The sequence below is a fragment of the Lemur catta genome, chromosome 18, assembly GCF_020740605.2.
Source record: "Lemur catta isolate mLemCat1 chromosome 18, mLemCat1.pri, whole genome shotgun sequence".
Lineage (NCBI taxonomy): Eukaryota > Metazoa > Chordata > Mammalia > Primates > Lemuridae > Lemur > Lemur catta.
Window position 1 is genome coordinate 41,719,007 of NC_059145.1, and position 16,706 is coordinate 41,735,712.

At 40.6% G+C, this 16,706-nt stretch overlaps 1 protein-coding gene and 1 long non-coding RNA gene across 4 annotated transcripts in view; one reads left to right on the forward strand and one right to left on the reverse strand.

Annotated features, from left to right (window-relative positions):
• The window catches only part of LOC123623542, a 39,405-nt gene extending 27,442 nt beyond the window's left edge, over positions 1 to 11,963 (reverse strand). The window contains exon 1 of one of the 2 annotated variants that reach the window (XR_006729890.1): positions 11,880 to 11,963. This is a non-coding gene — a long non-coding RNA (uncharacterized LOC123623542). Of the gene's footprint in view, positions 1 to 11,203; positions 11,246 to 11,879 lie in introns of those variants that run through there. The other variant, XR_006729888.1, reaches the window with a different exon arrangement.
• The window catches only part of ABHD5 (abhydrolase domain containing 5, lysophosphatidic acid acyltransferase), a 33,568-nt gene continuing 28,197 nt past the window's right edge, over positions 11,336 to 16,706 (forward strand). For both annotated transcript variants that reach the window (XR_006729887.1, XM_045530743.1), the window contains exon 1: positions 11,336 to 11,484. Coding sequence is in view for 1 of the 2 variants with exons in the window: in XM_045530743.1 (XP_045386699.1) it covers positions 11,444 to 11,484 (41 nt within the window). In the remaining variant the exon portion in view is untranslated. The remainder of the gene's footprint in view (positions 11,485 to 16,706) is intronic.

A 16,706-nucleotide genomic window follows, 5' to 3' on the forward strand; every position in this document is an offset into this window, starting at 1 on the left:
TAATGCTTGTTCAGTCTCTTCAAACTGTGTTTTTTGCCTTTTAATGTGCTTTATAATTTTTTTTTGTTGAAAGTTGGACATGATATACTGGGTAAAAGGAACTGCCAGTAAATAGGCCTTTAATAACACCATAGTAAGGTGTGGGACAGCGGGGAAGTGTTCTTATGGTCCTAGGATTAGGTCTCAGTCCTTTGGTGAGCCTGTGCCCCTGGTCTGTGAACTTCACCTGTGCTTCTCAGTCTTTCTTCCTCCCTTAGGTGGGACAGGAAGGCTGGAGTGGGCTAGAGTGGAGTAATTGACCCTAGGTCAGTTAGTTTTTGAAACAGCCCCAGGAGGCTGGGCTCTGGTAAAATAATTTCTCCTGAGGGAAGGCCTTGTTAAGAGGAACACAATGCTCTGGTGTGTTCAAAATGGTTCCTTTTCCCTTTCTGATGAAAGCATGAGGGAATATGTCTCCAATATTCTCTGTGAGCACCTGATAGAGTTCCTGGAGGTAAAACTCATGAAAGTGTGAGGGCCCTCCTATGATTGGGTCCCCCTAGAGTTGTTAACACAGAATTGTCCACACTGAGCCTTCAGCAAGTCATCAATTACAGTTCAGGTTTTCCTCCCCTCTCCTTAATTCCTGAAGAGGTTTCTGCTCTGGTAAATTGTGATTTTCTGTATTTGCCTGTCTCTCCAATTTTGGGGGCAGCAGTTTTCCCTGTGACCTTCTCTCACGAATCTAAGAAGAGTTGTTGGTTTTTCATATTGTTCAGCTTTTTACTTGGGATGTTCAGATTTTTACTTAGGATGGAGTGGTGACTTCTAAGCTCTTTACATGTTAGACTGGAAGCCAGAAGTCTTTTTAGTTCATTTTTGAATGAAATTCTATGGTCTAAATCTGGAGACCATTCCTATTAATAATTTCCTAATAGGGTGGGAGATTTATGGTTAAGAGCCTTAATTTTTTAAATCAGACTTTGCTGGTCTTTTTACATAATGTTTATCTGACTAGGATCAACTTGATTTCCAAGTTTCCAATTAGGGTGAGAAGTAATCCTTCTGATCCAATATTCATAAGTGAAACAGGGCAAAAAGAGTGGATTCAACACTCTCATATCTAAATAGCCAAGGTGTATAACTGATTTACAAATTTAGTTAATAGCTGAGGACTCAGTTCTAATTTACTGGTCAGAGCATTACTTGGATGGCTGACTGACAATGGGAACAAAGCCTCTGGCTGGTGACACTTGCATTATGGCTCTACAGTAGCTCTATGGCAGGTAGCACAGTGGTTTTTGCTTCACACTAACAGGACCGACAAAAGTAGTCTTGTCAGGTTCATAGACATGCTTATTGCTAACCTTTTTCAACTGCCCTAGAAACACAACTCCTGGAGTGTGCCTTAGTACTGCATATGTTACTGAACCTGACAGAAAGATGTTTCGTAACAGCTCATTCCCCCACCTGCCACAGAAGAAATTACATTAAATGAGAGACTACACTAAGAAGAGAGTAGCTAAGCAACACCTTCAGATCTCAAAGGATTAGAGCTTTTTAAAAGCCCTAAATTTAGCTATCAAATGTATATTCATCAGCACAGCTAAAAGGTCTTCATAAACTGATTTGCAGCATCTAATAAAATAAAATAAAAGTCCAGAGCAGGGCTTATTGTACAGCTGAAATTCTCAAAGTTCAAATATCTGTTACGGAGCTGCAAGTCCTCTCTCCGGTTGCACGCCTGCCTGGGTTGCCTGCTCCATTACTTTCCACCAAAGAGTGTCCCCTTTTCTCTTCAAAGTTTGCTTAATAACCTAGATGGTGCTTGTGTGGGTATGTTCACTTTGTGATAATCTTTAAGGTTTGTGCTGTATACTTCAACTAAAAAGAAAACAAACCTTATTTGAGACTCACTTTCATAAATCGTTACTACAGTTGCTTGGTCTAATAACCAGGTCTCTATCTTTCAAATGCTTAAATATGCTTATCCCTACCATGCACCTTTATAGAAAGTTGTTATACCTTTGTCACCCATTTCTTTGTGTATTTATAATTTATTTGTGTTATTCACTGTTCCCTGTGAAACCTTAAGTTTTCTGCCTGCCATCTCTTTTGTAACTCTCCTAAGTTGATGTAGACAATAGTGTGTTCATTAATCAGCTCTCAAAAAACAAAACAAAACAAAATCCTGATTTGAAGTGATTAACAATTTCTGTGGTATATACACTCCTAATTTCAAAATTCTAAGTTTTAACAGCCAGCTCACAAAATTCCTGAATATTTAACAATTGGCTCTCACGAACAGACAAAAGCCAGCTCCAGCCACATAGGTAAACAAGATCTTTGCTAGTTTTGCACCAACTTAGAACAGTATTTTTCCTAACTGCTCATTCATTTCTACCACCATAAAGTTCTTCCAGCTGCAGGCATAAACAATCATAACATATTTCAGTGTGGAATCAATGATGGGTGAAAATTGTTCCCTCTGTTCATCCCTGCAGAGCTAAAGCTAAATAAGCCAATTTGCTGAATTACTTAGAACCAAGTATTTATTACATCACAAACAGATTAGTTCCCACTTGTCAGGAAATGTAATAGAGCCAAGGCACCAATTGCTGTTTGTTTTCTGCCACAAGTGCAGACTAAATGGAATAGATATTCAATAAGCTGTATTAAACTGAAGGATGCATTTTCAAAATGGTGAGAGGGCGAATAAACAGGCAGCATTAATGTCAGAGGGAATTATGGGTATGAACACTTTCTTTCTGCTGTTGTACAAATCTGACCCTGCTATAAATATTCAGTGGTATCAATAATGACTACATAGATAGGTTTTGCTCTTGGAAGCTCAAACACTGAAAGGCAACTGACATTTTCAATGTCAACATTTTGCAGGGCAACCCTTTTCCTGATTTATAAGGATGCCCATTATTTCAGCATGGACTTATCAGAAAAAAACAACCAGAATAAAAATAAAAGTTACAAGATCTGAAATATAGTGGAAAAAAACCTTTTAAAAAACATCGATTCTACTGAAAATAAAAAGCCAGGGCTCTTCTATTATATCAAATGAAATGGAAGGCAGAGAAAAGGAATACTATTAAAATTCTGCATATCATTGTGACTTCAAATTTCCTGGAGCCAGGGGTAGCCCCTCTGGTCTCTTCCTTTCCTCTCTTTTCCCTGCTCCCACCTCCAATGGCAGTGGAGCTTAAAATTAGACAATCACGTCTATGGCTCCCTTCTCAGTTTAGTAAGTCTGGGTATCCTAGGGAGTCATGAAAAGGTGAGGATGTCTTAAGGACATCAGAATGGCAGCTGGTACAAGCTTAGGGATTATTTCAAGGGTCAAGACTATCTGATTTTTGATCACATGTTGATGGGAAGATTTTGGCCTGCTATATATTCACCCACAAATACACCTTCTAAGTGTTGCAACCACTACAAACCACGGTGATAGAGGAGGGGACAGCATGTGGCAACTCTCAGTATCTGATTGCCTTTCTCTTTCTTCTGTGTGCAAACTGTGCTAATCCTACGACCCACACCTGCTCTTTCCCTACCTTTCAGCTTGCTTTCCTCTTTTGCAGTGGTGTGTTGTGAGAGTAGACTTTTTGATTAAAGTTTTCTGGAGGTGCCAGGCTCCTATAATTGTCATACAAAAACCATCAAGTACTGATCTTCTCGCCATTCTCAGTATTTAAGCCGTATTTCATATGGTTAGCATTAAATAAAAATGAAAATGAATGTCATAGTTTGGGGTTCTCTGGAAGACGTCTCTGAGACAGAATTTAATGTTCAGGAGTGCCTTGAGATCAGCACCCATGGGGAGGAGGGGAGAAAGTGGGATTGGATAGAGGGAGAAGTGGAGCTGTGATGTAGACTCCACAGCCCCAGCCACAGGGAGTTCTGGAGCAGAAACTGCTCAACAGAATCATCCCACTTTTGGTCATCCCACTTTTAGAGGTTGGTCCTTTACATCCCTGCCTCTATCCATCATTAGATGTGAACCTTCCCCAGAAGGGCATGATCATGGTGAGGTGGCTTTCTGTAGCTGATGTGTTCCCTGAAGTGACTGAAAGCTGGAAGCTCTTCCATTGAAACACTGCAGCTGGGACAATTAAGTCTTTCCTTGAAGGGAAATTTGAGCACCATATCTTTGTATTCACCACAACAAATCTCCATACCTGAAAAATATCTATCATCTGTTACACATCTTAAATCCTTAAGAGAATAAGAGGCTACCTAGTAATGCATTCAAAGCTATTTTAAAACTATTGTTTTTTAATATATGGTGCTAGAGTAATTGGATATCTATAAGCAAAAAAATAAACCTCAACCCAAACATTTCACCTATTCAAAAATTAACTCAAAATGGATCATGGATTTAAACATAACATGTAAAACCATAAAACTTCTAGGATAAAACCTAGGAGAAAATCTTTGGGACCTCAGGTTAGGCAAAGAATTCTTAGGCTTGACACCAAAATAAAAATTCATAAATAAATCATTAAATGGGATTTCATCAAATTAAAAACTTTCACTCTGCAAAAGCGCATGTGAAAAGGATGAAAAGACACATTACAAGATAGCAGAAAATATCTGCAAACTACATATCTGACAAAGGACTGGCATCTACAGAATATAAAGAATTCTCAAAACTCAACAATTAGAAAATGGGCAAAATACACAAATAGATATTACACTGAAAAGGATATACAGATGGCAAATAAGCACATGAAAAGATGCTCGGCCTCACTAGCCATCAGGGAAATGCAAATTAAAACCACAATGGGATATCACTACACACCTATCAGAATGGCTAAAATAAAAAATAGAAACAACACCAAAGGCTGATAAGGATTTGGAAAAACCAGATCAATCATACTTTGCTGGTGAGAATATATTGTACAGCTACTCTGGAATACAGTTTGGCAATTTTTAAAACATGAAACATGTAACTATCATATGACTCACCAATTGCACTCTTGGGCATTTATCCTGGAGAAATTAAAACTTAGGTTCACTCAAAAACCTATACATTAATTTTTTTAGAGCTTTATTTATAACATTTAAAAACTGGAAACAACCCAGATGTCCTTCAACAAATAAATGGTTACACCAACTATGGTACCTCGAATCATGGAATACTGCTCAGCAATAAAAAGGAATGAACTACAGATACATGCAACCACTTTAATCTCCAGGAAACTATGCTGAGAGAAAAAAAATGCCAATCCCTAAATATTATATACTGTATGATTCCATTTGTATAACTTTCTTGAAATGACAAAATCATAGGAACAAATCAGTGGTTGCCAAAGGTTAAGGATGGATGGGTTGGTTATAGGTGTAGCAGGGAAGTGGATGTGGCTATAAAAGGGCAACATGAGGGATCCTGTGGTGATGGAAATGTTCCATATCTTTATTGTTTCAATGTTAAAACCCTGGATGTGATATTGTACTGTCATTTTGCAAGATGTTACCACAAGGGAAAACTGGTAAAGAGTACATGGTACCTCTCTGTATTATTCTTATAACTGTGTGTGAATCTGCAATTACCTCAAAATAAAAAGTTAAAAAAAAAAACCATTTGTGAAAAAAATCTTGAACTCAATAAATTACATAATCCAGTTCTAGTATGTGAAATAGTGGTATTACACACATCAGTGGAGTAAAGAATTATCAATACATGGTGTGGAGGTGATTTTATGATCTATTGCTACATATAACAAACTACCTCAAAATATAATGGCTTAAAACAACCACCATTTTATTTTCTCACAACTCTATGAGTCAGGAATTCAAGCTAATCTGGGCAGATATTTTAATCCACACAGTGTGGGTTAGGGTCATTCACTCAGCTGCATTCACGTGGTGGATGTATGGGTAGAAATTCTAAGGCTTCACTCACAAGTCTGGTGCCTCAGTGCTCTGCATGTGGCTTCTCTCTCCATATGGCTGGCAAGGCTTCCTCACAGTGTGGTGGCCTCAGGGTAGTCAGACTTTTGCCATGGCAGCTGACTTTCAAGGGTGAGTATATGAACTGGTGAACATTGAAGCTACAGATTCTTAAATCCCAACCTTGGAAATTATACAGCATCACTTCTGCCACATGCTATTGGTCAAAACAAGTCACAAGTTCAGATTCAAAGGAGGGAAAAATAGACTCCAATCAATGTGAGAAGTGACAAAGAACTTGTGGCTATCTTACTCCACCATAGGGGGCAATTAATTAATTACAGATGCTCCTCAACTTATGGTGGGGTTATGTTCTGATAAATCCACTGTAAGTTGAAAATATCATCAAAAATGCATTTAATACACTTAATCTACCTAACATCATAGCTTACTTAGCCTAGCCTTCCTTAAACATGTTCAGAACACTTACATTAGCCTACTTTGGGCAAAATCATCTAATGCATCTATTTTATAATAAAGTGTTAATTATTTCAGGTAATTTATTGAATAAATTACATTGAAAGTGAAAAACCAAATGGTGGTATGGGTATTCAAAGTATGGTTTCCACTGAATGTGTATTGCTTTCATACCATTGTAAAATCGAACAATTGTAAGTTGAACCATCGTAAGTCAGGGACTGTATTTGAAAAATTCTTTATGGGGAGTTTTTTCTAAAGTTCCATATTCAGTTCTAAAAATAGATATAGAGTTATTCAGATTTTCTCTTTCATCTTGTCAGTTTTAGTAAGTTATGTTTTTAGTTTATTTATTTATTCTTATTGTTTATTTGAGACAAGATCTTGTTCTGTCACCTAGGTTGCAGTGCAGTGGCAGGATTCCCAGCTCACTGCAGCCTTGAACTCCCCAGCTCAAGTGATCTTCCTGCCTCAGTCTCTGGAGTAGCTGGGACTTCAGGCATGTGCCACTATGCCTGGCTAATTTTTCTTATTTTTTGTAGAGACGAGGTCTTGCTATGTTACGCAGGCTGGTCTTGAACTCCTAGCCTCAAGCAACCCTCTGGCCTTGGCATCCTAAAGTGCTGAGATTACAGGTGTGAGCCACCTTGCCCTGCCCTGTTTTTTAAATATTTTGTCTATTGCCTCTAAGTTGTCAAATTTATTGGCATAAAGCAGTTTGTAATATTGCCTATCTTTTTAAAGTTGGTGAGATCTGTTGTGATAGCCTCATTGTCTGTTTCTGATATTGTTAATTTGTGCTTTTTTTTCGTTATCAGTTATCTAGGAGTTTATCAATTTTATTAATCTCAGAGAACTGACTTTTGGATATTTCATGGGTTTTGCTTTTTCTACATGTCAATGTGTTCTGGAGTACTTCCATATTAAATACATATAGATCTGCCTCATTTTTTAATTGCTGCCATAGTATTCCATATTATGGAGGTACTAGGATTTATTTAATCACAAGCATTCTTATCAATTTCTTTCTTTTCTTTCTTTCTTTTTTTTTTTGCTATTAGAATACTGAAGCAGGCCGGGCGAGGTGGCTTATGCCTGTAATCCTAACACTCTGGGAGGCCAAGGCGGGCTGATCGTTTGAGCTCAGGAGTTCGAGACCAGCTTGAGCAAGAGCAAGACCCCGTCTCTACTAAAAATAGAAAGAAATTTTATGGACAGCTAAAAATATACATAGAAAAATTAGCCGGGCATGGTGGTGCATGGCTGTAGTCCCAGCTACTCGGGAGGCTGAGGCAGGAGGATTGCTTGAGTCCAGGAGTTTGAGGTTGCTGTGAGCTAGGCTGACGCCATGGCACTCTAGCCCAGGCAACAGAGTGAGACTCTGTCTCAAAAAAAAAAAAAAAAAAAAAAACAGAATACTGAAGCAAACATCCTTCTATGTGCACATGAGAAAGGCCAGACCCTCAGAAGTTAAATTGCTGGGCCACAGGGTACATTAATTTTACAGTTTAAACAGATAACTCCCAAACTGTTTTCCAAATGGCTATACCAGTTTGCACTTCCATCAGCTGGGTAGAAACATTCCTCAATGATCCAGGTCCATGCCAATATTTAGCAACATCAGCCTTTTTCATTGATGTAGTCATGGCTTGAATTTGCATTTTACCGATTACTTATGAATCTGAGCATCCTGCAGTTGTTTACGGCTTGAGGGCTTTTCTCCTCTGAGAAGGATCTTGTTAATCTACTTTCTATTTTGTTCTTATCCATTTTTTAAGTATTAAAGATATTAAATCTTTGTTTCTTAACAAGTTCAAAATAGATTCGTAGTCTATTCCATATTTTGCACGGTTTTATTTTACCTTTTTTCATACAGATGTTTTAAATTTTGATGTGGTTAAATTAATCACTCTTTTCTTTTATGGTCTGGCATTTATGCCTCTCTGAAGAAGGCCTTTTATCTGGTTCTGAGAGTTCAATTAACACTCATTGGTTAGTCAGTCTCTTGTCTCAGAGGGCAGCTCTATCAATGAGTTCTAGAATCCAGCCCTAGGGGACAATTTTCCTCTTCTTCCTTCTTCCACCCAACGTGTTTTATTCCAGACTTTTAATATTTCTCATCCCCCCTCCTGCCCCATACACACCTTGAAAACTTGGAACCACAGAACATTAGAAGAGAACTTGGGAGTTGCCTAATTTCAAACTCTTATTTTTATAGATGAGGATTATGAGATACAAGCCTTGCTGTCCAACATGGTAGCCATTAGTCACATGTGGCTTTTGAATTTTATGTTAATTAGTATTTGAAATTCAGTCACACTAGCCAAATTTCAACTGCTCCATAGCCACATGTAGCTAATGGCTACTGTGTGGGTCTTGAACATTTCTATCACTGCAGAACATTCTAGTGAACAGGGCAGCTCTAGAGCTTTGTTAAAGGGTTTTTTGATATCAGTAGGAACACAGACATCAGTAGCAGCTGGTTAGAAATAGAGATCTCAGACCTCTCCAGATCTCCAGAGTAGAAATCTACAATTTAAAAAGATCTGCAGGAAGTCTGTATGCATATTAGAGTCTGAGAAGGCCTAAAATCATGTTTTTTTGGTTTTTTGTTTTCAAAATCATACAGCTGATTGGTGTTCAGGTCCTTCCTTTGACCCAACTACCACTTTCCCTTATCATCCTGTATCCTTCCTATTATCTCCCTGCCACGCTTGCTTTCTCACCCTGTTTAATGACAGCACTTCTTTATAAATATTTACAGAGCTACCAGGACATCGGGGCTCTCAGAAAACCTCTCCTCCATGCCCTTACCCTCATTCTGGTTTTCAAGTGCTTGCTTGGCAGGCTTGTGATAAAGGTCCAGGCCCCTGTGATGGCTGTAGTGTTGCTCCGTATTTCCCCTGGAGAACCACTGTGGGGGGCTGGAAATTAAAGCCAACCTTGAACCCAGTGAGGTGCCAGTCATCCACCTGTATAGTACACTTGGTCTTGGTGGTACAATGGCAGCATTCAGTCTTTAGGACATAGCATTGGGGCAGAGCGTGCAAAGCAGGCTATGTACTTGCCTGGGTGTGTGTCACACGTGACCAGCTTGGACCTCTTGCCATAGTGAAGGACAGCTCCTCCATCAGGAGCAAGGTGAAGCCTGCGCCGAAGCTACCCAGCTACCCACAGAGTTGGGAGAGACTGTGAAGTCCCACAGCTCTTGTCTCTTTCTGGATAAACTCCAGCACTGGATCAATAATTTATTTTATTGATTGATTTGTTTTTACCATGCAGCAGCCACGGGCATCTATATGAGTAGGTTCCAGGGCCATAAAGACCTTGGAGGGCGTATGCTTCCCAGCCCAACATTCTGAAAGTGCTGCAGGAGTTGCTGCCACATCCCAGGGGTTTTGTTACTGGACTCAATACCACTGGGCTGGGACTGTGTTCCAGGTATTACAGTCCCTTAACAACCAGGCTGGCCAATATGGAGGGAATGCCCCCAGCCTAGATGTGCTCTGAGAGGTGAAGATTGTAAATGGTCAGTTTCTGTTTTTTGTTTTTGTTTTTTTTTAGACAGTGTCTCACTCTGTTGCCCTGGGTAGAGTGCAGTGGTGTCATCGTAGCTCACTGCAACCTCAAACTCCTGGGCTAGAGGGATCTTCCTGCCTCAGCCTCCCGAGTAGCTGGGACTACAAGCGCACGCCACAATGCCTGGCTAATTTTTCTATTTTTTTTAGTAGAGGCAGTGTCTCACTCTTGCTCAGACTGGTCTGGAACTCCTGAGCTCAAGTGATCCTCCTACCTTGGATTCTCAGAGTGCTAGGATTACAGGCATGAGCCACCATGCCAGGCCTGTAAAGAGTCAGTTTCTGCAGATATACTATTAATACAAGTCTCTGGCAACATCATTAATTTCCTGTAAAAGTGTTTTTTATATGTTCTGGTCTTCCCTAAAATATTTTATGAATTGGATCAAATACAATAAAAAATTTATTAGTTATTACTATGTCCAAGAGATTATGAGTGGCTTTTACCCAGCTTAACACAAAAGACACCATCCCTATCCTGGAGGTACTTTATTGAGTATCCTTCCAACTACACTTCTAACTACTCCAGTGTAGTTGGAAGGATACTCAATAAAGTCCATTAAAAATCCATACAATTACACATAACTGAGAATTTGAGTGCTAGATTTGTGGTAGAGAGTCAGGTTTACAGGGGGCGCTCAGAGGAATGAAAAGAGGCTGCAGGGAGGGAGGAGAGGCAGGAAAGGAGAGCGATGAATTGAGTCTAAAATAAAGGGTAATACATTATTGTAGGCTCTACAAATACAGAAGCCCTATTTCAACCCATCGTTTCCCAGCGCCTAGAATAGAGTGGGAACACAGTAGGCACGCACTAAATATGAATGGATGAATGGTAGGGAGTGGTATAATTGCAAAAGCAGATTGTATCTGATGGCTAAAACACTTGAAACCAAGTCAAGAAATGTTGATATTAACATTAGTGATTTCCCCTCAAGAACCTAAACACCAACTCTTCACCCTCCCATGTACATAGAGCTAGGTGGGAAGGTGGTTGCTAGTTTTGACCACTACTGTAACCCCAGAGCTTAGAGCAGTGCCCCGCACGTCAGAGATCAAGTGACTGACGGGTCCTGTGAGTCGCCCTCTCCCCTCGGCCTCCCACCCAAGGGCTGGCGGAAGGACAAAGAGCACCTGGAGAAAGCATCTTCGACAGGCTCTCACAGGGCAGGGGCACCAGCACCTGACAGCCAACATCAGCGGGATGATGCATTAATACAGTCATTATTCAACTTAGTGACTACTTAACTCTGCCGGGCGAGTCTCACCGGTTCTTCCAGCTTGAGTAACCTGCCTAGTGTTCACGCCAGATCACGTCAGGCAGCACGACTGGACAGGGCGGTAAGGCCGGAAACGCGCAGGCGCGCCGCCGCGCCGCCTGGTCGCGGTAAGGGGCGGAGGACGCATGCGCGGCCGGCGCGGCCTTAAGGGCGGCGGCGGCCCGGGGTTCCCCAGTCGGCCTGTCAGCCGGCTTGGAGGCGCGTCCGGGCGCTTGCGCGGCGGCGGCCATGGCGGCGGAGGAGGAGGAGGTGGATTGGGCCAACACCGGGTAAGTGCGGCCGGCGGAGGTGGGAGGTTGTGTGTTCCTCCTTCACGCGTCCTCCGCACGGGCCGGGATCCGGCCCAGTGGGCAGCACCGAGGACTCATAGCCCGCCTGGCGACAACTGGCCGCTCCGTCGTCCCGCTCCGGCGCAAGTCCGCGCGGCTCCCCGAGAAGAACGAGCGCTGCTCTGCCCCGGCAGGCGCCCGTCAGCGCCGGGGCCGGCGGTGTCCGAGTCCGACTCGGCCCGCCCAGCTGTTGTGTAAGCGGCCCCGCGGGGCCGGCGGCGGGGTGGCCGCGGCGCCCAGACGGGCTCGTTAGTACCCCCTTTCTTTGCCCTAGCGCGGCCGGGGACCGGCCGACCCTGCACCCGACTTCGAGTCACGGGAAATGGCCAACTCACTCTGTCCGGCTTCTGTCTTCAGGTGCGCGCTGTGCCCTGTCCAACCTCCGGCAAGACCGACGGTGCCGCCGGGGCCGGTCCTGCCCACAGCCGGCGGGAGGGGCGCTGCCTCCCTGGGCAGTGTCAGCCCGACAGCCCGGATTCACCGAGCAGCGGCGGGAGATTCGGGGTGTCCAGGGAAGGAAGAGCCCAGCGTGAGGGAAAAGGGGGGTTGTGGAAGTGTGGCCTTGGGTTTCAGAAAACGTTTAACTTAGATACTTTATAGAACGAAAGTTGACACTTTAGATATGGATAACAAGTTCGGAAGTGATAATTCATCTTTCAGATAAAGGAAGGTCTTTTACTTCCAGGCTCTGTTCTCTCTTCCTTGCTTGCACTTCTGTGATGAGTTGTTCTGGCTTTACTGGAGAAGTGAGGGGTGTTGCCTGTGCCTCGGAAGAAGACACATACATGTAGGAAACTTTGTGAAAGTTGGAGGGTAGATGTCTAATGTGAATCTTTTTGATATACGGATATACTGAGTTTAAATTATTTTCTACATGTAGCTGACTTTGTACAATTCTTAGTAGAATAGTAGTTAATTCGTGGAAAAATTAAGTTGCTATGAAGATTATTGCCTTATTTCTCAAGGACAGTAATTTATATTGGAAAGGAAACTTCTATACTTCCCCCATATATGTTTAATATTTTGACATGAGTTCTACTTAAGTTGTCTGGAGAAATTTGCCTGGGAAACATAACCTAAATGATAGAATATGGAGTACCATGAAGACAGGGGTATTTGGAAAAATGCCAAAGGGGAAGAAATATTAGAAACTAGATTCTTCCTTTGAATTTTGTTTATATGATGGATGAATGGGTTCACTGTTTTGATTTGTTGAACTTCCTTGTTACACTGAGGTGAGATGCTTAATGTCATGTGGACCCACATAGGAACCTGACCGGTAGCTTGTGTTCCCATCTCATTTGCCACAACATTTTTGACCCTTTCTGAGACACTTTCTGGTAGATTCTGTGGTCTAGATGTTGTTGTGGGGATTGGGAGTCCAGGGTACAACCCTGAAAGGGATTTATGGCTTTGAGTGATAGCTGGAGGCCTTGGGAGCAGATAATCAAAAATCCTTAGCAGCTCACTGGCTATAGCCCCTAGACAGAGGTGGACCTCCCTGGCATTCTTGGCAATACACTTGATCAGTGTCCAGTGTCCATATGGCACTCAACTGTACCAAGCAGGCAGGCAGAGAAGGCTAAGCTCCTCCACCTGCTACGTGTTCCCTAAACATAGTCATGTTAAATCTAAGATTTACCTTGTGTGCTAGGTATTACTGTTTCCATTTTGTAGTTGGGACTGTAGTTGGGAAGACTTCTAGCACCTTGGCAACTAGTAGGAGGGCTGGATTGGAGCTCTGCTGCCTGTCACTGGGATTGGGACTTGTGAGATATTTGGCACTTGTTTAGACCCAAATTCCCTATCCTTAAGACATTCAAGGTCTAGGTAGAGAGATGACATTAACAAAGGAAACCATTATAAAATGGTCATGTGATGGCTTTTTGAAGCATATGATTTTTGTCTTTTCCTTTGTGGCACTTAGTGAAGACAAACATTCCAGGGATACATTTTGCTTTCAACATCCAGCTCTTTTCAGTTGCAATACAGTTGAGAAAGCTGAGTGTAACAAAAGCAGGGTAGACTTCTGTGAATTTCAGTAAGTTAAGTTGTCCCAGAGAATGATCGTGTCAGCTGAATTTAGTAGTTGCTCTCACAGAATTTCGTAGTTGCAGGGTAGACTATAAAAGAAGTGGTTTGCAGCAGTGTGCTGGAGTTGATTTGTACAAGCAAGCCACTACGAAATTTTCAGGAATTTTGCCAACTGTTGGCAGCTTGAAACTGGCCATGGTGGGAGTATTTACACCATGGAAATCATCAAATGCTATAAATAAGGTATAAATAAGGAATTTTTCTCTCCCCTCCCTGCTTTAGTGGGTTTGCCAGCACCCTACTGGGTTTACATTAGGATTCGAATGTAGTTCTTTGTCTTGGAGATAGGAGAGTGGATTTCTCTTTCAAAACACTGCCCAGATCTGTGCCTTCCTCCCTGATGTCATTTGCTCTTCCCAATCCCTTGCCACTTATTAGAAATCACAAAACTTTTCAATACCACATCCCAGTGGCCTTATGTTTTTTCTGTACTTATCCTCCTTGGGTCATTTTCAGTATTTGATACTGTAATGATAGCTACTACTTTTTGAAACTCTTATTAGACATTCTAGCTCTTAATGGCATTTTGCTTCTTGCCTTACCTAAAACCAACAGTCACTTTTATTAGCTTCTCTCTTTTTTTCTCTGTTCTCTAAATGTAGTAAGTAATTCTTCAAGATTCTAACTTCATCTTTGTTTTTGTTTTTTGTCTTGTTTACTCGAACTCCTTGAACTGTGTTGTCTTTGGAGAGGACTGAGATCTTGTTCTCTTTCTTTCCTCTTCTGGGCAGATAATGTTTCTAATTGTCAGATATTCATGCCTGATTCCTTAAACTTAACATGTCCAGACCAGGATTTTATTTGCACCTTCCTTCTCCTAAACTAAGCAATAGAAAAATCTCAGTACTTCCCCTTGGTTTGTGGCAGTCATGTTCTAGTCATCCAGAATTATCTTTTGACTCTCCCCCAAACCCCTTTTATTACCCCCGAATACCAAATCTGTTACCAAGTCCAGTAGATTCTAAGTGTACAACATCACCTTTCCATTTCAGCTGTTACCTAGGAGCCACCAGGTTCATACCCTCCTTATTCTCCCACCTGGATTATTGCAGGCTTGGTAACAAGCTTGCAGCATTGCTCATTTCATTAGTTACTTTTACATTCCCAAGAAGTACAGTCTTGTTTGTCACATAGCCACACACACAGTGTGGCTTTATTATATGTCCTCAGACTGACTTTAAAGCCCTTTCTAAGCAGCGTGGCTGCTATCTAGCTTTATAGTCTTATTTCCTCTCTGTGCACTGGACTCCAGTCAAGCTGTTATCTAAAATTGTTTCCTAACAGGTTGCTTGCTCACTTCCCATTTCCCCATAGCTTGGTTCACGTTGTTTTCTCTGACCTAAAACATATTATGATCTCTCTTTTCTAAAGGTCCATGATATTTTTTTAAACTTTATGGCATGTATACCAATATTTTATAGTATAGTTATTTGTATATTTGTTTTGTCAACTCAAATGTCTGGTAGAGCCTAAAGGGGCTTTATAAATAGTAAGCTTTACATTTTTATGAAATTAAACACTTCAACTATCGTAAATTCATGCTGATACAAATATTAAAATCAGAAATATAGTAATTTATTGTATATTTTATAGCTGTGTGATTTAAATTTTTCATCATAAGATATTCAGAAAAGTTTAAATTTGAATAGGACAATGATTAGGATCATGAACTTAAATTGTATTGGGGAGGCTGGATTCTATTTGTTGACCTTGGCTGAACCAACCCATGCATCTCTGTTTTGCCTGCTCTCCAAAATGCCATTCACAGGCCAGCAAATGCAGATTTCAGTCTTGTGACAAAGAACTTGTTAACAAAAGATTGTATAGTCACAGGGATGGCAACTTAATAAAAAACAAAACTGAATAATACATTTCAGAATTACAGATGTCTCTGAATGAGTCTTTAAGGATTTGACCTATGTTACTTACAGTAGCTGTTCTGAAATGTAATATTGGTTTAAACATTGCTTTGACTAATTGTTAGATTATTAGTCTAACCTCATGATTCTATAATTCTCACTCCTGATTTTGAGTTATAAAAAAATTGTGTGGAGAGACGTTTTTATTAAAATGATTATTCAGTTGATTCAATGATCATTCAGAGATTATTCAGTGATTATTCAGAGACTTAGGATTTTTAATTTTATTCTCTTTATTGTCTAGTAGATGAACTTATTTTAGAACTGACATAAAGAAATGTCACTCTGACTTATTAAGCAGAGTAAATCTAAAAGTGTACATGTAGCTTCACACATGTGTTTGATGATAAGGTTATGTAAGTGTCTGACTCCAGAATAGTTTGTTTACCATGTGAGGGAAGGTAGGAAACAATGAGGGCATGGGGGGAAATATTACCAGCACATGGCTTGTCTGAAACACTGATTCTCCCACTCTGGGTCTTTAAAAGTTATAGATTAGAAGGGGAGGAGTTAAAAGACTGTTGATTAAAGTGTTGAAATATATTAAAGGACCTGTGTTGTCTTTGCTGTAATAGTTACTGATAGCTCGAATCATTTATCTAAATTAAAATGGCATGATAGTCACTTAAATTGTAGTTGTATGAGACATACTCTTTTTTTTGTTTTTTTCTCTCTTCTAAGAAGTCAGTTCCCAAGAAAGAAAGCCTTTATTTGCCTAAGCGTTATTATACAATTTCCAATTTGGAAGTTTTTAGTCATTCATTGGTTGAGGGATTATTTCAGAGAAATACATATATTCACACCTCTAATTAATTTGGACATTTATAATAAAATGCAAAACTTCATGGTTTCTTTAAATGAGATAGAATACTGTGCTTAGATTAGCTTATCAAGAGCAATAATGAATTGATAAGATTTTTCTCTCTCATCTGTACCCATATAGGAATGGAGGCCATTTTAAATAAAATTATAATATAATAAAATCTTCTTTACTTATAACCTAATAGGAAATGTTATTTAAGTGGCCACGAGTGTGTGGAAATTGGCCAGACTTCTGCACATTTTCTTCAGAATACTCTGAAACCTCTTTCACTGTTTCATAATATTTGTAGATTGTGTAATTCATCTTTAGTAATAGATAATCAGATG